Source organism: Hyperolius riggenbachi, chromosome 4 (genome assembly GCF_040937935.1).
Source record: "Hyperolius riggenbachi isolate aHypRig1 chromosome 4, aHypRig1.pri, whole genome shotgun sequence".
NCBI classification, from domain to species: Eukaryota; Metazoa; Chordata; class Amphibia; order Anura; family Hyperoliidae; genus Hyperolius; species Hyperolius riggenbachi.
In genome coordinates, this window is record NC_090649.1 from 29,738,644 (window position 1) to 29,760,805 (window position 22,162).

The 22,162-nt window shown below is 44.3% G+C and overlaps 2 protein-coding genes across 7 annotated transcripts in view; both read right to left on the bottom strand.

The window, feature by feature from the left end:
• The window catches only part of LOC137570321 (snaclec trimecetin subunit beta-like), a 902,833-nt gene that overhangs the window by 133,221 nt on the left and 747,450 nt on the right, over positions 1-22,162 (bottom strand). The window lies entirely within an intron of this gene.
• The window catches only part of LOC137570319 (early activation antigen CD69-like), a 180,117-nt gene continuing 169,707 nt past the window's right edge, over positions 11,753-22,162 (bottom strand). For 5 of the 6 annotated variants that reach the window (XM_068278963.1, XM_068278962.1, XM_068278961.1 and 2 more), the window contains 2 exons: positions 13,924-14,059; positions 11,753-12,635 (listed from right to left, as the gene is read on the bottom strand). In XM_068278963.1, the coding sequence (XP_068135064.1) occupies positions 13,930-14,059 (130 nt within the window). In that variant the 3' untranslated portion in view covers positions 11,753-12,635; positions 13,924-13,929. Of the gene's footprint in view, positions 12,636-13,912; positions 14,060-22,162 lie in introns of all 6 variants that reach the window. The other variant, XM_068278960.1, reaches the window with a different exon arrangement.

The window sequence follows — 22,162 nt, forward strand, 5'->3', positions numbered from 1 at the left end:
AAGAGCAATTGGGAGCCTGATATTTTGAACACTTCCGTTGATCTGTTTGAGGGGGCAGTATTGCATGAAGTTCGCAATCTTTGGGAGCAATTTGATAAAAAGAAAAAGTCTTCATTGTTTAATAATTTATCTCCTATGGAGCGTGAAGCCTTGAGAGGTTTGAAAGAGAACGATGGTATTATTATCTGCAAGGCGGACAAGGGAGGAGCAGTGGTGGTGCAGGACAGATGCCAGTATGTGCAGGAGGCACAGCAGCAGTTAAACCAAGAGGGTCACTACAAAATATGTGACCGTGATCCGACAGTGGAGATAAAAAAGAAAGTTGACATATTAGTGAACCAGGGGCTTGAGGATGGTGTTATAGATGAGAAAACAGCTGCATTTTTGATTGTTGATAATCCGCAGATTCCGATATTATACCTTTTGCCTAAGATACATAAATGTCTTGATACACCACCTGGCAGACCGATAGTGTCGGGAATTGGTTCGGTATTGTATCCTCTGGCCAAATATGTTGACTCTTTCTTGCAGGAACTGGTTGCTAGTGTGAAAACATGTTTGATAGATACGAAAGACCTACTGTGTAGATTGGAGGAATTAGGTACTGTGCCGGAGAGCCTATTATTGTGCACATTGGACGTACAAAGTCTTTTCACTTCAATCCCTCATGAAGAGGGTATGCAACGGATTGAGGAGAAACTTTTGGAAACAACGCTTTCCAATTCCAAGGTTTTTTTTGTCTTGGATGCGTTGGAGCTGATCTTGCGTTCCAATTATTTCAGATTTCTTGATAAATTTTATGTCCAGTGTCAAGGCACAAGCATGGGTTCTCCGGCTACCCCTTCCTTTGCTAACCTGTTCCTCACTGAAATAGAGAAGAGCATGTTTATTGACCATGCAGTCTATGGTAAATACATCTATCGTATTTTTCGGTTTGTTGACGACATTCTGCTGCTGTGGAATGGCCCGATCGAGCTGTTTGAAAAAATGGTGGAAGATGCCAATTTGGCACACCCCACCATTAAATTTACGGCTGAGTGTTCCAGGGATAGTGTTCACTATCTTGATGTAACTATCAGCAAAGAGAAAGGTAAATTGGTTACAAGCTTATATCAGAAACCTACGGAGCGCAACAATTTGTTGCGCACCGATAGCTTTCATGTTGCGACCGTGAAAAAGGGCATTCCGAAGGGCCAATTTTTAAGAGCCCGGCGGATTTCGACGAGGATTGAGGATTATGATAGTGCTGCAGAAAACCTGATTAAGAAAATGGTAGAGAAAGGTTATGAAAGACATGCTCTTCAAAAGATCAGTGGGGAAGTGAGGTCAATGACCAGGGAAGAATTGTTGTTACCCAAGGAAAAACGAATTTCTGATCGATTGCCCTTTGTGTGCAATTATGACCATCTGTCTGGACGAATTCGTTCAATAATGCGAAAATTTTGGCCTATCCTAGAACAGGACAAAGCATTTGGAAAATTGTTCACTGAACCTCCTGTGTTTGCCTATCGTAGGGGTAAAACGATAAGAAATTGGGTGTGTAAAACAGATGTTCTCATCAAGAAGAAAGAAATGACCCCTAGTGCCAGGAAAGGCACGTTTCCTTGCCTAGGTTGTAATTTTTGTGGGGCCATTGTCAAGGGCAACAGTGTCTCCCATCCTTCCACTGGTGTTAGCATGCCCATCAGAGGCAGATTTACATGCTTGAGCTCGTATGTTGTTTACGGGCTCAAGTGCCCTTGTGGGTATGTATACATTGGCAAGACGGAGAGACCTGTGAAGGAACGGATACAAGAGCATAAGAGGGATATATCAAATTTTGCTTTAGGCAAAAAAGAATATGAAACCTCTGTTTCTAGGCACTTCCTCCAATCTCGCCATGGGGCGAGCCAAGTACGGTGGTTTGTGATTGAGGATGTGCCAAAGCTTCCAAGAGGTGGTAATAGGAAGAAACTACTGTTGCAGTGTGAGGCTAAATGGATAAGAAAATTTGATTGTGTATGCCCGAAAGGTTTAAATGAAAATCTGACTCTGAAATGTTTTCTTTGAAGTGTTCTTTATTATGTCTTTCTCTCCTAGGCTGAAATGGATTGCGCAGAACGTTATAACAGGACTTTTTCAAGATTGGTATCGTTAAATTATGATAGACCAGTTACATTATATCTCTATTATGTATATGAATCAATGTATAAGCCTACTATATTTGGGTGTCCTAATCCTCAGTTATTGTATCTGGGGTAGACACCATATGTGTAGTTCCCCTGATGGACATTTGATGTATTTCACTGTTATATGTGGTTGTGGTCATGTGATTGTCACATGACTTCCTGTGGGGGGGGTATTTAGGTGTCACAGGTGATGGGTGTGGCACACCTGAGGAAGGGCTCCGCCCGAAACATGTTGTGTTTGTGCCTTTACATGCTTTGAATACAGCTTGTTGCTGAAGCCTTTTGTGTGCAGTCTCCATTTTTGAAGTTTGTATCACGGTTTAGCAGGAGTGGTGTACCTGCAGGAGATCTGCACCGGCACGAAGGTCTACGCTAGGCCTAGAAGGTGGGTGACGTGTGAAACTTTGAATCCTTCTCAGTTTAGGTTCCCTTTAACAGGAAATAAATATGGCAGCCTCCATGTCTCTTTATTCTGGGGAAGGAGGACAGGGGATCTTCCAGAGGCCTCCTTCTACCAAGGTAAGTAACATTTTAGTTTTATATTCTCATGGGTTTACTTAGGCCTCGTTCACACTGTACACATTGCAGTCTATTTCTTGCAACGCGTGTAGGAGGCAGATACGCAGGAACATCAGAAGTGCATAGACTGCACTGTCTGTTCACACTGCATGCGTTCTGTACCAGTGTGGTGCACGAATGGATGCTGCACGCATTTTTTCCAAAACACGCAACTGACCCATTCACTAGAGTGAATAGGATCAGCCACACAACGCATGCAAACGCAGATGGACTATCACCGGCAGTAGTGCAGAGTATAGACGGATACTAAAGTGCCTGGGACCATAAGGAGGAGAGCCTGTGCGCACTGCCTTCATTCCTCCCCGCTGTGCTCAGTAACAGTGCGGGGAGGAGGGGAGATGTGAGGATGCCATAGGGAAGTAAAGGAGGAAATTACATCAGGATTGGCTTCATCCTGTGGGAGCCAAGATGACCCAAGAGTCGGATTTTTACTATAAAGATTTCCCTGAAATCAAAACGTGGACAATGTACTTAGATATGTAGTTTTTTTTTCTGGCATAGTTTGGCTATCAGTGCCTCTTTAAATAGAGGATATTCCCAAATATTTAGCTTCATTATCCTCTTAATGCATCACTTCAGCTCAGTGCTTGGTTATGCAAATCTGCAGCTTTAAAGAGACACTTAGGCTGGTTTCACAGTGGGACGTTAAAGTCCCACGTTACAGCAGCCAGTAACGCAGCCTAACTGACAGCAATGTAAAATCAATGTTGCTGTTCACAGTGCACACGTTAGGTTACATAGTAACGCAGCAAGTTAAAAACAAAGTGCTGCATGCTGTACGTTATACTGGGCTAAGCCACGTTAGACTGTTTGCACATGCTCAGTAATGTTGGAGGAGGAAGTCTCCCCTCCTCCCCGCAACCAGCCACATGGCTAATTAATATTCACTGCACTACAGAGACTCGTGGTGGGACTGTAGTGTTGTCCGGATCATGAACAAATCGTTCATTTGATCCGGATCTTTTTTGTGAGTCGAATCATCCGAATCATCACAATGAAAGATTCGGTTCACAGTGGATGTCTGTCTGGAAGAAACAGGAACATACAGAATGTACAGTGCAGGGAAAGTGCTGTCCTGCTAGTCATTTCACCCCGTCTGCTTCCCTAGTAAAATGATTCAAATGACTCGGTTCAAAGATCCGGATCTTTTCAATGATCCGATTCAAATGATCTGAATTCTTAAAAAGATCCAGACTTCCTATCACTATCCTGGAGCGGCTGCTTTGAGAGCTGCATAACGCTGCTCAATCTGACGTCCAACTTCAACACCACCATGCGTTGTGTTAGGGGCACGTTATGCGACCATAACGTCCCCTAAAACGCAACGTCTTGGTGGGAAAGTAGCCTAAAGCCAGAACAAAACAAAAACAAAAAAAAAAGAGTTTTACTCACCTGGGGCTTTTACCAGCCCCCTGCAGCAGTCCTGTGCCCTCGCAGCCACTCACTAATCCTCTGGTCCCCCGCTGCCAGCTAGTTTCGTTTTTGCCGACAGGTCCGTCAGGACTGGCCACGCGTAGCTTTTTCCGCATCCCCGAATGTAATTAGCGCTACAAAAATACGCGTTGCCGCGATACGAACACAGATATGCGGCAACGCGTATTTTTGTACGCGCTGCGGCCCACAATATCGCTAATTGCAGTCGGGAATGCGGAAAAAGCTACGCGTGGCCAGTCCTGACTTTAAATGTATTCCTGACTTCTCAGGGATGTTAGGTTTGATTCACACGGACAGTTCTGTGATTGTAAACAACGGCCTTGGCGCTTGTCGTTTAAATGCTGTCCGTTCAGATGAACGGAAAGCCGTGGGTTCAAACGTTTACCCGCATTTACCATCTTTTGCACAAACGCCTCGTTTACCACCATGCTTTCAGGGATAAAAGTTATTTATCATGAGCGGTTAACAGAACACAATTGCTATAAGAGAGCAGATTGTTCCCAGGAGAAGCTTAGGGTAAGGTGAATTGCTCCAGCTTTGAAGTGCAGCACAGAAGAATTCCTGCAACTGTGTGTAGTAAAGCTGCGTACTCACTGCTCGACGGTGCTAGCGACATCGCCTTGACGATGCTCGCTAGCAACGCCTCTTCTTGTCGGCGGGCTAAAGCGCGAGGTCACGCGACGTACACGACAGCGACAGCGAGACTAGTAATAAGTGTGACATCCCAATATTTCAGACAAGCAACTTTTATTCTTTCAAAATACATTCTTTATTGCAAATAGTAAGTTCCAGCAACAGTAAAATGATTTTTTAAAGAAGAGACATTGAAGAGTAAAAGAGTCTTCCCTGAGTAGTATCTGCAGATAAGGCACAAAAACATGGAAAGGCCAACACAACACACACACCATCCATCAATATATAAACAATGAAAGGAATGACAATGTACAGTCAGGACTTCCTTATGCTTTGGGCTAGTATAAATAGGCAGTCTGTTATCTGAGATCCATTTCTAAAACGTAATAGAACTACAGAAGAAAATGTACAATCCTCACTTATAAATACTTTATGATAAAAGAATTTACACACCCCAGTTCACATGCCTTAGCACCATTTTAAATTGAATGTTAATGGTTGTCGTACGAAGATGAAAAATTTGCCTAAGCCAAAATGTTCCTGTTAACACTAAAGACCCATCAGTAAATATCTGTTTACAGTGTATGGCCAGCTTTAACTATCTAAAGACCGCCAAGGGGCGTGGCCACAGCGGCAGCCCCAGGACCGCCTAACGCCAATTGGCGTCAAGCCCTGGGGCTGGCTACTGCAGGAGATCGCGCTCCGCCACGTCTTCAGTCGGTCGCCGCTCGGGAGACTGTTAGACGGCGAGACCGCCGTCTTTTGACTTAGTACAGCGTTGCAATCTGCAGCAGCGCTGTACTGGGGACTGTCCCCCTGGGGATCAAGACAGCGATTGGCTCTCATAGGCTGAAGCCTGATCGCCATGATTGGCCGGCTGGGGGGAGGGAGGAGAAATAAATAAATAAATAGCCAAATTTAATAAAAATAAAATAAGATAAATATTTGAAAAAAAACAAACAAACACAGGGGAACCGATCAGACCCCACCAACAGAGAGCTCTGTTGGTGGGAAGAAAAGGGGGGGGGGGAGATCACTAGTGTGCTGTGCGGCCCTGCAGCTTGGCCTTAGAGCTGCAGTGGCCTATTTTGACAGAAATAGCCTGGTCTTTAGGGGGGTTTAGCACTGTGGTCCTGAAGTGGTTACACACCCCAATCTCGTAAACTGTAGTCCCCATGCTGTGCAGAAAGTCCACTATGGATTTTGTCCATCAGTCCATCTTCACCTTTGGTGGAAACTGAGAGATCAGCTATGTGAACATGAACATGAACTAAATGATCAAGGTCAAAACCTTACTTCTGTGTCTACAAAAACCCCAGGATCTTACACAGTGATGAGACGAAAAGGACATCCTCTTTCAGTTCTAAGGTTTCACACATCAGAACATTAAAAAACAAAATGCATCTGGTCCTTTGCAAGTTGCCAAATTAATGAAAGGGCCATCATCATAAAAAAAAGGAAAAAAAACACAACATTTAATTAAATACAGCGGTAAAATCTTTGTTTTAAATACATTTAAAAAACCTGTATAAAAGTGAATTTTGTTGCCTCTTACCCCAGAGCCATCTGTAGTTGACTAACTTGTTCCTCAGCTTTCTGATGGGCTTGTGGACTGTTACACTTCCCTCATAAGGAGAGGCCCAAACCAGTTTTTCAAAACACAAATCCATTTCCTCTCCCTACCCTCCCTGAAGTTCACAGCCCCCAGGGGACATGCTGAGTAATGCTCCTCTCCTGATAGGCATAGCTACCTGCGCTGCAGCTGCATTGTATCACAGAAGCACATCATGTCAGCAGCGGTGTTTAAAGTTCTTTCAGGGCTCGTTTCCACTATTGCGGTGCGGAATCGCCTGGATTCCACCGCAGATGAAATCGCATGCGGATGCGATTCCCCATGCGTTTTTTGCCGTGAATTCGCATGCGAATTTGCATAGGTGAGGGTATATGCGATTTTAACCATGTCACTGACTGTGTGAATTTTCATTGGTACCTATGCGAATTCGCGGCAAAAAACACATTGGGGAAACCGCATGCGATTTCCCTATTAACCACTTCACAGCTCCAGTACAGTATATCTACTCCCCTGCAGACTTCATCTAACCGCCCAGGGGAGTAAATATACGTACTCCCGCTGCTACCACTGCTGAAAGCGCTCCTGCTTATTTGTGTGCTCGTTCATGTTGCCATCTGCCCGCCAGGAGATCAATGAATGAGAAAGCAATTCCTAATTATTGATCTAAGTCCCCGTAGCAATTATCGGCGCCTTTTATGAGAAGCTGCACGATCATTCTAATAAATAAAAGTTTCCCATCTTCAGTACACTTCCTGTAAGCATACATATTTCGCTTACAGGACATATAACAAAAAAAAAGACTGAGGCCATCTTGTGGCCAAATAGTAAAACTACATTTAAAAGTACTTTTTTTAAATGCAAAGACCTGTTTTTACATTTTAAATTAACCCCTTACCTCCCACACTCCCCAATAGTTACCAACATTTATTTTTTTTGTAAAAAAATACAATGAAATAAATTTACAATTATAAAAAATGCATTAATAGTTTTCTTAGGGACTGAACTTTTTTAATATGTATGTCAAGACGGTATAATACTGTTACTTTATAAATTATGGGCTTTTTATTAATGATGGATGCAAAACTGAAAAAAAATGCATCTTTATTTCCTAATAAAATATTGGCACCAGACATTGTGATAGGGACATCATTTAAATGGTGTAATAACCGGTACAAATGGGCACATTAATTACGTGGATTTTAATTACGGTAGCATGCATTATTTAAAAATTATAATGGCCGAAAACTGAAAAATAAGGATTTTTTTCCAATTTTTTTCTTATTTTTCCATTAAAAAAGATTTAGAATAAAAAAATTCTTGGCATAATGTACCACCCAAAGTAAGCCTAATTAGTGATAAAAAAAAACACCTTTAACACATTTCATTCTGATAAGTAGAGATAAAGTTATTGGCAAATGAATGGAAGGAGCTGAAAGGTGAAAATTGCTTGGATGCTGAAGGGGTAAAACCCCTCAGTTGTGAAGTGGTTAAATACATTGCATGCGATTCGCCTGCATTCCACTCGCAGGCGAATTCTGCGGCTCTTTTGTGCGTTTTTTCACCGCTGAAAAAACCGCACCTCAACAACGCTACAGTGGAAACAGGCCCATCCACTTGCATTACATGTGCGAATCCGCATGCGTCCGATTCGCGATAGTGGAAACGAACCCTCAAAGATGTGCTTGTGCGATATATTGATTTTTGTTTTCCTTCACCATAGTGGCCCTTTAAATCAAACCTCAAGTGTAAATGGCACACAATAATTTCTATTGTGTCATTTTTCAATTTTTTGTAAACAATCCCAAAATGGACACACCATGGGCCATATGCAATTCATTTTTACTTCTACTTGTTATTTTCACAACTTTTAAATAAAATGCTTCTTAAAGAGACACTGAAGCGAAAAAAAAAATGATGATATCATGAATTGTTTGTATAGTAGGGGTAATTACTAGAACATTGGTGGCAAAAAAACATATTCTCATATTTTTATTTTCAGTTATACAGATTTTTTATTTTTTTTTAATAACATTGCATCATTCTGTAATATTTGCAGTTTACACACTACTCAGCATTCTACAGGCCCTAAGGCTGCTTTCACAGTGGGACGTTACAGGCGCACGTTAGAGCAGCCTGTAACGCAGCCCACCGCACAGTAATGAAAAATCAATGGGCTGTTCACAGTGCCCACGTTGCGTTAAATTGTAACGCTGCGTCACAAGACAACGTACTGCATGCAGTACTTTAGACGCGGCTGAGCCGCGTTAGACTGCTTGCACATGCTCAGTAATGTTGTGGAGGAGCGGAGAGCGGCCAGGCACATGGCTAATTAATATTCAGGCCAGCTTCAGTTGGTATAGTGGTTAGTGTGCTTGCCCACCATACAGTGAGACCCAGGTTCAAATCCCAGCCAATGTGAGTTGGCTTTTATGCTACAAATCCTTAAAGGGAACCTAAACGGAGAAGGAAATGGATTTTTCCTTTTAAAATAATACCAGTTGCCTGACTCTCCTGCTGATCCTGTGTCTCTAATACTTTAAGCCACAGCCCCTGAACAAGCATGCAGATCAGGTGCTCTGACTGAAGTCAGACTGGATTAGCTGCATGCTTGTTTCAGGGTGTGATTCAGCCACTATTGCAGTCACAAAGATCAGCTGGACTGCCAGGCAACTGGTATTGTTTACAGGAAACATTCATATCACTCTCAGTTAAGGTTCCCTTTAAAGGAGAACTGTAGTGAAAGGTATATGGAGGCTACCATATTGATTTCCTTTTAAGCAATACCAGTTACCTGGCTATCCTGCAGATCCTCTGCCTCCAATACTTTTAGCCCTAGACCCTGAACAAGCATGCAGCAGATCTGGTGTTTGACATTTTTGTAAGATCTGACAAGATTAGCTGCATGCTTGTTTCTGGTGTGATTCACACTACAGTGGCTGGATAGTGTACTGGTTAAGGGCTCTGCCTTTGACATGGGAGACCAGGGTTTGAATCCTGGCTAGGTCAAGTACCTATTCAGTAAGGAGTTCAAGGCAAGACTCCCTAACACTGCAGGGTGGCCTCTTGAGTGTGTCCCTGTGGCTGCAGTTCTTGAGTGCTTTGAGTCTGACAGGAGAAAAGCACTATACTAATGTTTGGATTATTATTATTATTACTGCAGCCAAATAGATCAGCAGGGCTGCCAGGCAACTGGTATAGCTTAAAAGGAAATTAATATGGCAGCCTCCATATACCTCTCACTACAGTTCTCCTTTAAGCAACCTAATGGTTCTATTGCGTTGAGCATAAATGGTACATTTTAGGCTAGCTTCACTTACTACTGTAGTGGTACAGTGCTTAGGGTGACGTGCCCACCACACAGTGAGATCTGGGTTCAATTCCCAGCTATGGTATGATGTATACTGGTTTTTAAAATAGTATAATTCCCTGGCAGAAGAGACCCTCCTCCCTCCGGTAGAAGGGAGGAGGGAGGTTAAAATCTCCCTAGTAGAGTGTGTAGCAGCTGTCCCATAACTAATTAGTGTAGGTAGGCAAATGGTATAAAGGACCTTGTTTGGAGGAGGGAGGGTGGGCGGGTCCTCCAGCAGTGATGTGTATTTCACTCAATTAGGTGTAGCTCCAGGTATTAGACCTTTTGAAACATGTTTTCTATCATTTTTCTAGCTGATAGAATTTTTTAAAACTTTCAAAGTTCGCCTCCCCATTGAAATCTATTGCGGTTCGTGAACTTTTTCGCGAACCAAACCTTTCGCGGAAGTTCGCGAACAGGGTTCGCGAACCTAAAATCGGAGGTTCGGCCCAACTCTAATGAAGAGTGATGAGCAGGGGCGTAGCTAGACTTAATAGGGCCCCCTGCAAAAATAATAGCATGGGCCCCCCTTGGTCCCCAAACCTCATGAGGGTCACATGATCAGGAGCCGGTGAATGTCAGCAGGGAGTGTTGTGCTATGAAGCAGCGCCTGGAAGCAGGAATAAATGACAGAGGATCCCGCTACTCACTACTCTGCATGGCAGGAGGAGGTGACAGGAATGTTTTCTGTGAGTAAACGGGGAGGGTTTTTTTTGCTAATTGGCTGCACTAGCGGTTGAGGAGAGGGTGGAGAAGGGGCCCCCAAAGCCTCCCCCCCCCTCCCCCCGCGATGGCAAGGGTCACAGGGGTGATTGCTACGCCCATGGTGATGAGCTTGACGTTTGCAGGGAAATTCAAAATTACAAGCAAAAATTAAGCAACATAATACAAAATCAAGGAATACCCCCACAAGAATCATAATTATGATCAGAATCACAATTTTAAAAAAAATGATGAAAAATTTCACGAAACTATAATGACTTTACAGCATTATGATCACTACTAATGGATAAAAAAAAAATTCAAAACCTCCAGCAAGCAAGAAAATACGGAAAATAGGTTTGAGGTTACTACTTTACTTATTTTTAGCATTTTTTAAATTGTTCTTAAAAGTTATTTAGTAAATTAGATTAAAAGCGATCTCTTAGGGGAAAGGGTAATTAATTAGGGGCCCATGTGTGAAAAAAATGTCTTGTAAAACCCTCTTTAGCAGCAATCTTTATAAATCTCTCACATCATTATGGGGGGAGGAGGAGATTTCATTAATTACAGCATTGTTTTAGTTCATTTGGTGTTGTGGACATGTGTTTATGCACAGCTCACTTATGGTTTCATCACAGCATTTCAATCAGATTCAGCTCTGGACTTTGGGACCATGCAACACATTTAAAGGACAACCGAAGTAACATGTGACATGATGAGATAAACTTGTATGTAAAGTTCAAAGCACACAAGTAACTTTCTCTGGCTGAAAGAGTTAAACATTAGGTATTTAAGTAAAAGCTTCTGTCTGGGTCGGACTGGGTAAGACCTCACCAGTGTTCTCCCCAGAATTTTTTTTCAGCCGGGTGGCATGAAATAGTGGCCGGGTGGCATGAAAAAGTAGCCCGGTGGGGCAAGATAAGAATGCAGGGCCAGTGCTTCTGTGAGCAACTCTGCTTACAGCATAGAAGAAGGTGAGCCGATGACAGCCGGGTGGTCACCAAAACTAGCCGGGTGGAGCACCCGGCTAAAAGAGCCTGGGGAGAACACTGCTCACTGATAAGTAATTACAGCCATAAACAGTTTCCTGTCAGTAAATGGATTCTGAGAGCAGGAAAGAGATAAAAAAAGATCAATAATTCACAGATTTGAGCTCTGGCATACTTCAATGAAGGTGTCATTGAGCAGAGACAATGAAACAGTAAAAACTTAAAAACTAAATTTAAATATACAATAAAACTGTGGGATATCAAAAAAAAAAAAAAAAAGTAATTTTTAGGAGACTGAGGGTAGATACAACTGTTTTTATCATCATTTTATTTTCAGGCATGGTGTTGATTATTTTATGTAGATTCAGTCAAACGTTAGCTGTTATAAAAATTACACCTTTAATTTTTAAAATATGTTGGTGTATAAAAAAGTGAATTCAATGACTGCAAGATGCCCAGATACGGTGGCTGCAAAATAAGCCCAAACCAGCACTTCTCTACGGTCCACCACCGCACTTTACAGTTGGTATGAGGTATTTGTGCTGTTTTGCATAGGCTACCCAGAATTCAGCTGTATCTTGATTACTAAAGATTGTGTTTTCATCAGTATGCATTGGACTTGTCATTATTAACATATTGCTTTGGAAATCAGACAGCTATCTCACAGGTCACCTTCAACAGCCCAATCAAAAGTATTTGTTTTCAAATAGAGGTTGTAAACAAAGTCAGCTGTTTTTAGAGCCTGAATAACTGTTCACAGAACAGTACGTATAAACAAAAATAAGTTAGGCAGATATCAAAACATACATTCGTGCACATGACCCACATATATATGCAAAAATAAAAGGATTGTAACAACTGCAGAGCAGGGAATTGATTTGCAAAAATAAGATGTGCAAAAGTAAATGAAAAATGAAAGGCAAGGTGCCTAATGCCGTGCATAGAAGATTGTTCCCATCTAATGCTAAGAAGACCACAGAAAACAAGCCAGAAAATTCCAGTTTAGGAGTGCAACATGACAAAAGTCCTAAAAAATGGAAACGTGATATTATAACTAATATATCATTACAGGAATTTGCAGTAAGTATTCAGAACGGAATCATTTGACAGGAATTCAGGCTCCTGCAGTGCAATATGATAAAGAGACCAGAGATTCCTTTATCAGCTGGAGATGATAGGACACCTTTATTTTCATATGGTCAGTGACTCTAAAAGAGAAAACATTCAACATTAGACATATATCCATACATCCAGCATCAGTCATGCACTGTACCTGGGTGGGGTCAGTACAGTGAATGACTAAATGACACTCCCCCCCACGTGTGGAGTGGATGGGTGGGGTCAGTACAGTGAATAACTACACCCCCCTAATATGTGGAGTGGATGGGTGGGGCCAGTACAGTGAATAACTACACCCCCCTAATATGTGGAGTGGATGGGTGGGGCCAGTACAGTGAATAACTACACCCCCCTCCCTAATATGTGGAGTGGATGGGTGGGGCCAGTACAGTGAATAACTACACCCCCCCTAATATGTGGAGTGGATGGGTGGGGCCAGTACAGTGAATAACTACACCCCCCCTAATATGTGGAGTGGATGGGTGGTGCCAGTACAGTGAATAACTACACCCCCCCTAATATGTGGAGTGGATGGGTGGGGCCAGTACAGTGAATAACTACACCCCCCCCCCCTAATATGTGGAGTGGATGGGTGGGGCCAGTACAGTGAATGACTACATTCCATCTACATTTGGGGTGTATGGGTGGGGCCAGTACAATGAATGACTAGATCTTCCCCTACATGTGGGGTGTTTGGTACAGAGAGTATTTGTGCATATTTAAATAAGTGACAGGTAGGCAAAGGCAGCTTCCCAATAATGGGGGTCCCTTAGAGAGGAACTCCAGTGAAAATAATGTAATAAAAAAAGTGCTTCATGTTTATAATAATTATGTATAAATGATTTAGTCAGTGTTTGCCCATTGTAAAATCTTTCCTCTCCCTGATTTACATTCTGACATTTATTACCTGGTGACATCTTTACTGCTGGCAGGTGATGTCAGTGGAAGGAGATGCTGCTTGCTTTTTTGGCAGTTGGAAACAGCTGTAAACAGCCATTTCCCACAATGCAACACGGTTCACAGACAGGAAACGGCTAGGACCATGGTCCTCACAGTTTCACCACAATATCAGTCATACAGCGCCCCCTGATGATCCGCCTGGGAAAAGGAATAGATTTCTCATGGGAAATGGGGTATCAGCTACTGATTGGGATGAAGTTCAATTCTTGGTCACGGTTTCTCTTTAACAGAAGGACTCTATAAATATTAAATAAATATAAATATACTCTAAAAATATTGTGTTGTAATCAAAAATAGGTGTTTAGGAAAAACCCCAACTGGAAGCCAAGGATGCATGTACAGAGTCCTAATCACAGCAGCCCATTACTACCCCCCAGCATAATCTTCCACCAAGATGGTTCCGTACCAGATACTCACTCCGATCTAGGCAATGTCCGCGCCCTCTCCATTCTGGAAGCGAATACAGATAAATGGCTTCTCATCAGAGCAGTCGCCTTCCCAAGTGTTACTAGGATTCCACTTTTTACATTTCCGTCCAGAAATACTGTTCAGCCTGCAGAAACATCACAGCAATCACACTGTCTGTGCAACCAAACTTCACCCCACAAGTCACAGCTACAGCCAATCTGTAATGGCACTCTGCTGGAGATGGGTGCTAAGATGCTAATCATTTTAAGAAGATTCACATTTCATGTTAAATTTACGCAAATGTATTCAGCTTGAACAGGGCCAGTGAACTGCATTAGTGGATAGGATGACTGGTTCAATTAAAAGCTCTACAAATTTGCATTAAAATGAGCAAACAATATGGATCACTCACATAACTGGCATATCATTAACTACGCTACATAATAAAAAAAAAACAGAGACAAAGCACCCTCATGTATTTTACCATATATATCATTGGGAACATTAGAGAAAACACCTACCCTGCTCTCTGTTTCATTTTTCACTGCTCAGCCTGCTTGTTATCAGCCCTGATAAAATCCCTGACTGAGCATTCAGTCTGGCTTTGCTATAATGATTCCTGAGCAGAGCCACAAGAGGACAGGCTTGGGCTTGAAAAGACACCAGAGAACACAGACTTTCCTGAGCAAAGCCAGACTGAATGCTCAGTCGGGGATTTTATCAGGGCTGCTAACAAGCAGGCTGAGCAGTGAAGGATGAAACGGAGAGCAGGGTAGGTGTTTTCTCTAATGTTCCCACTGATACATATGGTAAAATACAGGAGGGTGCTTCGTCTCTGGTTCACTTTAAGCTTAGGAAAAAAAGTGAAATCACATTACTCAGATCAGTAAAGGTTCTTATGTAATGTAAAATTACAGTTAGATTTTGAAAACCACTAACAACGTTTGTAGACTGTTTCCAAGGATTTACAAGTATCTTCACCCACAATTTAAACCAGAATTCAAACTCCAAGGGTAACTACACTGAGATATTAAATAAATGCTATGACAGAATAATAATAATAATAATAATAATAGTAATGTAAAACAGTATATTCATTTCTTTCAATAAGTAGGGCAGCATTGCCTGCTAGGGATGATAAATAAGAGGCAAATCATTTATTCTAACATTCAAATTACATGTTAATTATATGCAGCTTGAAACTGAACCAATGAAAATAACTTCCTGTCAGTTTTCATTGGTCACAAGTTTAAAGGATACCCGAAGTGACATGTGACATGATGAGATAGACATGTGTATGTACAGTGCCTAGCACACAAATAACTATTCTTTGTTCCTTTTCTTCTTTATCTGCCTGAAAGAGTTAAATATCAGGTATGTAAGTGGATGACTCAGTCCTGTCTCAGACAGGAAGTGACTACAGTGTGACCTTCACTGATAAGAAATCCCCCTTTTTATCTCTTTCTTGCTATCAGAAGCCATTTTCTGCTAGGAAAGTGTTTTATAGTTGGAATTTCTTATCAGTGAGGGTCACACTGTAGTCACTTCCTGTCTGAGTCAGGACTGAGTCAGCCACTTACATACCTGATATTTAACTCTTTCAGGCAGAGAAAGAAAAAAAGGAACACAGTATAGTTATTTGTGTGCTAGGCACTGTACATACACATGTCTATCTCCTCATGTCACATGTCACCTCGGGTATCCTTTAAGCTAGGTAACATTTACATAAAATATAAAAGCAAGGATATAGTATATGCATTGCATAGATATGCCATTGCTCAAAGACAGTTCCAAAGATCAGAAATAAAAATCAACTTTATTTGCCAAGATCAGGGCTTAATTTAGGTAAAGATACAACAGCTCTTAGCAGAACCCCAGGCAGCGCTGGCTAGAGGCAGGCTGAAAATTCTACTTCAGTTGGTTTTCTTGTTCCAGACCAAAAAGAAGTCCTGCAGGCAGAAGCATAACTTTGCCCTGGCTAAACAGGTTCAGAAATGAATAATTAATTCCCTAACAGACAATGAATAAATACCTACCTTAAATTGAACAAGACACACTACTTTGTTGCCACTAATTGCATCATAAAGTTGCATCAATAAAACACATTGTAAAGGTAGTATTTTAATTCCAGAAATCTTTAGGGTTTTATTATAGGACCCCATATTCATCAGCAGTTTTTACTGCAACATGGCTTGTGTCCTGTTGACAGAAGGCTGTTGTAACGATCGGTGGGCGCAGAAAGTATCTGATTACCGGTGATCTGCAGTATCACCGGAAATACAGATATATACCAGATTATAAGTGAACTGCAGTCTCACCGATAATCCGATATACAAACTAACCTCTGATCACCCGAGTAGAGTGTAGTGTTTTGGTGTAACTGTAACACTAAGAGGACAAGGCCTCAATGCAGTAAGGAGTACTGCACAGATTCCTTCCGCAGACCTGAGCTCTCCAAGACGGGAGGAGTCAGACTGACAGTAGGAAGGGATATCTGAAAGTGACCCTCAGGAGGAAGGATCGCTAACAGAGCGAGGAACCGCCTCTAACGGTAAGGTCGGTTCTCGAGGTCGGACAAGCCAGGTCGTACACACACGGACAGATAAAGTACAGGATCAGGAGGCAAAGGCAGAGTCAAAGTACAGGCAGGGTTCAGCAACGGGGTATCAGAAATATCGGGGTACAAAATCAGGAGGCAGAGGCAGAGTCAAGGAACGAGCCGGGGTTCGGCAACAGAGTATCAGAAATATCGAGGTGCAAGATCAGAGTTCAGGAGGATAGTCAAGGCAGGCAAACGTCATAACAGATAATCACAATCAAACTAGTACTTTAGCTATCAACAGAATCTAGCTTAGTGTAGGATTACAGCTCCAGCTGGTCCCGGCACACTAACGGATCTGACTACGGATCTGGGTGCTCCCACATATGTGAACGCAACGCCAGACAAGGAGCAAGTGAACAACCAGCAGTATATATACTCTAGGACCTTTCCAGGACCACCCTAATTGCTGGTCCAATGGGAGCAGTGGAATTTGTCAGCTGACCCAGCTGGTCAGCCGACACCCTTCTAACTGCTATTTAAACTCTGCCTCTGTGCTCGCGCGCGTGTAAGTCTGAATCTTGGTGGACTATCAGTCCCAGCCACACCAGTACTGTTTTGCAATGTATCTAATGCGGGGGTCGCCTCTGATGTGGATTCCGCCGTTACCAATGCGGATTCCGCCGCACTGCCCATGCGGCATGCGGCGTTTTTTCCGCGTTGTGACGCCATGCTGGACGCGGAAACAGCCGCCTCACCTCGAGAGACGGCGGCTTTTCCGCGTTTCCTCACAGTACCCCCCTCCCGAGGAGTGGACTCCGGACAACTCCCACCAGGCTTCTCGGGATGTACAGCATGAAATTCCTTCACTAACTTGTCCGCATGCATGCGGTTCCTAGGTACCCATTGCCTCTCCTCAATCCCGTACCCCTTCCAATGTACGAGGTACTGTACCGAGTTCTGTACAGTACGTGAATCTATGATCTTCTCCACTTCGTACTCGGGTTGGGCATCCACCAACACGGGAGGAGGAGGAGTAGGACCCACCTGGACTGCTGGTTTAAGAAGGGACACGTGGAAGGACCTCACCCCCCGCATGCTGGTGGGAAGGTCAATGGAATAAGTAACATTATTAATCTTCTTGGTCACGGAAAATGGGCCCACAAACCTGGGACCCAGTTTGGCAGATGGCTGCTTCAGGGTCAAGTGACGTGTGGACACCCAGACTAGATCCCCTGGCCGAAACTTCCATTCCACGGACCGTCTCTTATCTGCTTGACCCTTCTGACTCTGGAACGCCTTCTGTAAATTCCCCTTAACAATTCCCCAATTGTCCCTGAGTGATCTCTGCCAATCTTCCAGTGCTGGAAATGGAGACGAGACAACTGGAAAAGGGGAAAATTTGGGTGACCTCCCTGTTACAATCTGAAATGGGGAAAACCCAGACGAGGAATTCTTTAAATTATTTTGAGCGAATTCCGCGAAGGGCAAAAATTTCACCCAGTCACTCTGCGCCTCAGCAACGTAGCATCTCAGAAATTGCTCCAGGGATTGGTTAATGCGTTCTGTCTGCCCATTGGTCTGTGGGTGGTAGCCTGACGAGAAAGACAATTTCATGCCCATTTGGTGGCAAAATGCCCTCCAGAATCCAGACACAAACTGGACTCCCCTATCAGACACGATGTCTTCCGGAATGCCATGCAGCCGGAAGATGTGAATGATAAACAATTCAGCCAGTTCTTGAGCCGAGGGGAGTCCTTTCAGGGGCACAAAATGGGCCATTTTGCTAAACCGATCGACTACCACCCAAATGACCGACATGCCTTCAGACCTGGGCAATTCCCCCACAAAATCCATGGACAAGTGGGTCCATGGCTCACTCGGGGTGGGCAAAGGCTGCAACCTTCCTACAGGTGCCAGCCGGGAGGGCTTACTCTGGGCGCACACCGCACACTCCCTAACATACTCCTTGCAATCTGTTGCCAAGGAAGGCCACCAAGCACACCTGGCAATCAGATCCTGCGTTCTGGCAGCTCCAGGATGACCAGCATTCTTATGGGCGTGAAAGAGTTGCAGAACCTGTAACCGGAATGGTAATGGTATGAACAAGACCCCTTCGGGTTTCCCTTCAGGAACCTCCTGCTGAAAGGGACCCAAGATCTCTGTCCACTCTTCCCAAGACTCCGTGGCGGCTAACACCAGTTTCTGCGGAATGATGGATTCAGGAGTGGGAGGCTGTGCTGTCTCAGGTTCGAAACACCTGGAGAGGGCATCTGCCTTGATGTTTTTGCTACCTGGAGTGTATGTGATTATAAACCTGAATCTCGTAAAAAACAAGGACCACCGGGCCTGACGGGGACTAAGCCTCTTAGCCCCCTCGATGTACTCCAAGTTCTTGTGGTCGGTGTAAACAGTGATCGTGTGCTCTGCCCCCTCCAACCAGTGGCGCCACTCCTCAAATGCCAATTTAATGGCCAGGAGCTCTCTGTTGCCTATATCGTAGTTTCTCTCCGCCGGAGAGAACCTACGGGAAAAGTACGCACAGGGGTGTAGTCTTCCCTGTAACCCTGATCGCTGAGACAGCACAGCCCCTACCCCGACCTCCGAGGCATCGACCTCAACAATGAACGGATAAGCGGTGTCGACATGTCTCAGGATTGGTGCGGAACAAAACAATTTTTTCAGACTAGAAAATGCATTCTGAGCCTCCGGAGACCAGTGGGTAGTATCTGCTCCCTTTTTTGTGAGACTGGTAAGGGGTGCAATGATCGTGGAGTACCCTTTTATAAACCTCCTATAATAATTTGCAAAACCCAGGAATCTCTGGAGGGCTTTCAGGCCCACAGGTTGCGGCCATTCTAGGACAGCTGTGACTTTAGCAGGGTCCATTGACAGACCTGAGGTAGAAATCACATACCCCAGAAACGTGACGGATGTCACCTCAAAAATACACTTTTCTAACTTGGCGTAGAGTCTATTCTGTCTTAATTTGTTTAGGACCAATTTCACATGGACCCTGTGTTCGGGGAGGTTATTGGAATAAATTAATATATCATCGAGGTATACCAGTACGAATTTACCCAATACCTCCCGGAATACCTCATTGATTAGTTCCTGGAAGACGGCGGGCGCATTGCACAACCCGAAGGGCATCACTAAGTATTCGTAATGCCCGTCGGGTGTGTCTTCCATTCATCGCCCCTTCTAATGCGGATTAGGTTGTATGCCCCCCTCAGATCTAACTTAGAAAAGATCTTTGCAGTAGTGACCTGCGTGAATAAGTCGTCTATCAATGGTAACGGATAGCGATTCTTCACCGTGATTTTATTGAGACCTCGGTAGTCGATACAAGGTCGAAGACCCCCGTCTTTTTTCTTAACGAAAAAGAAACCGGCCCCAGCAGGTGACCGAGAGGGCCGAATAAACCCCTTGGCCAGGTTGTCACGAATGTACTCCTGCATGGCCAACTTCTCGGGACCGGACAAGTTATACAGCTGACCCCTAGGGGGCATACAACCAGCACGGAGATCAATGGGGCAATCGAACGGGCGATGAGGAGGTAATTGATCAGCAGACTTGGGACAAAAGACATCAGAAAAATCGGAATACACCTCGGGAACACCCTCCACGTACACCTTGGTCTGACCCAATGTCACCTTTCCTAGACACTGTTGGTGACAACGATCAGACCATCTGGTTACCTGACCCGTGGCCCAGTCGATTTGTGGAGAGTGGGCCTGTAACCAAGGCATGCCTAAGATAATAGTGGAGGTTGACATGTTCAAAACGAAAAACTGTAGCTGTTCCCCATGCAATACCCCTATCGTGACCCTCACCTGCGGAGTCTGAGACAGGGGACGATCCCGTTGCAGCGGGGAATCGTCTACTGCCGTGACCTGAATGGGGGGACTTACTGGAGTGAGAGGAATACCCAACTCCCGAGCAAATTCAAGGTTCATAAAATTGGCCGCTGAGCCAGAGTCAATAAAAGCTTCAGTGTCCACAGACTTATCATCCCACGTAATAGTACAGGGGAGAAGTAACTTCTTCTCTTTTTGGGGTGAGAATGAAGTGCCTAGGGTGTCACCCCCCACTACTCCTAGGCAGACCCGTTTCCCGACTTGTTAGGGCAGTTTCGCACCCTGTGCCCTGCTTCTGCACAATACAGGCACAGTTGTTCTGTTATTCTCCGCCTACGTTCCACCTGGGTCAATCTTGATCGACCAATTTGCATGGGTTCGGGTGGTGGTGAGGCTGGAGAGGGTGACACCGGTGGAGATGCCGTTACTGCGGGCATACCAGAAGGTGCCACATACGAAGTCACCCTGACCCGGTGACTGCCCCTAGTCTGCCTCTGATGGCGTAGTCGACGATCGACTCTGATGGCCGATGATATGGCCTCATCGACTGTTGCGGGCTCGGATAAGGTTAGCATCAAATCAGAGACCTCCTCCGACAACCCAGATAGAAAATAATCCATCAGAGCAAAATTGTCGAATCTGGCGGTAACAGACCACCTACGAAATTCTGCTGCGTAATCCTCGACCGACCCTCTGCCTTGCCGCAAAAGTTTGAGCTTCCGCTCTGAAGTTGCCGCAAGGTCAGGGTCGTCGTATATTACGGCCATAGCCTTAAAAAATTCCTCGACTGAGGTCAGAGCTAAATTAGTGGGGGACAGGTTGTATGCCCAGGACTGGGAATCACCAGTTAACAGTGTTTTAATGAAAATGACCCGTTGGGTCTCAGTCCCCGAGGATCGGGGTCTTAACTCAAAGTATGACAACACTCTACTCTTGAAATTCCGGAAGTCAGACTTGTGGCCGGAAAATTTATCAGGTACAGGCATACGTATGTCATCACTAGGAGGGGATCGCACTGAATCAACTGACGTCTGGAGGGTTTGCACAGAGCCTGAAAGGGCATCAATCAAAGCTTTGTGCTGGCCCAGTGCTTGATGGAGGTTATCCACCGAAGTGGCAAGCATACCCAGACGACCAGTGTTTGCGTCCATTTTGATTTTTGGTCTGGCGTTCTGTAACGATCGGTGGGCGCAGAAAGTATCTGATTACCGGTGATCTGCAGTATCACCGGAAATACAGATATATACCAGATTATAAGTGAACTGCAGTCTCACCGATAATCCGATATACAAACTAACCTCTGATCACCCGAGTAGAGTGTAGTGTTTTGGTGTAACTGTAACACTAAGAGGACAAGGCCTCAATGCAGTAAGGAGTACTGCACAGATTCCTTCCGCAGACCTGAGCTCTCCAAGACGGGAGGAGTCAGACTGACAGTAGGAAGGGATATCTGAAAGTGACCCTCAGGAGGAAGGATCGCTAACAGAGCGAGGAACCGCCTCTAACGGTAAGGTCGGTTCTCGAGGTCGGACAAGCCAGGTCGTACACACACGGACAGATAAAGTACAGGATCAGGAGGCAAAGGCAGAGTCAAAGTACAGGCAGGGTTCAGCAACGGGGTATCAGAAATATCGGGGTACAAAATCAGGAGGCAGAGGCAGAGTCAAGGAACGAGCCGGGGTTCGGCAACAGAGTATCAGAAATATCGAGGTGCAAGATCAGAGTTCAGGAGGATAGTCAAGGCAGGCAAACGTCATAACAGATAATCACAATCAAACTAGTACTTTAGCTATCAACAGAATCTAGCTTAGTGTAGGATTACAGCTCCAGCTGGTCCCGGCACACTAAC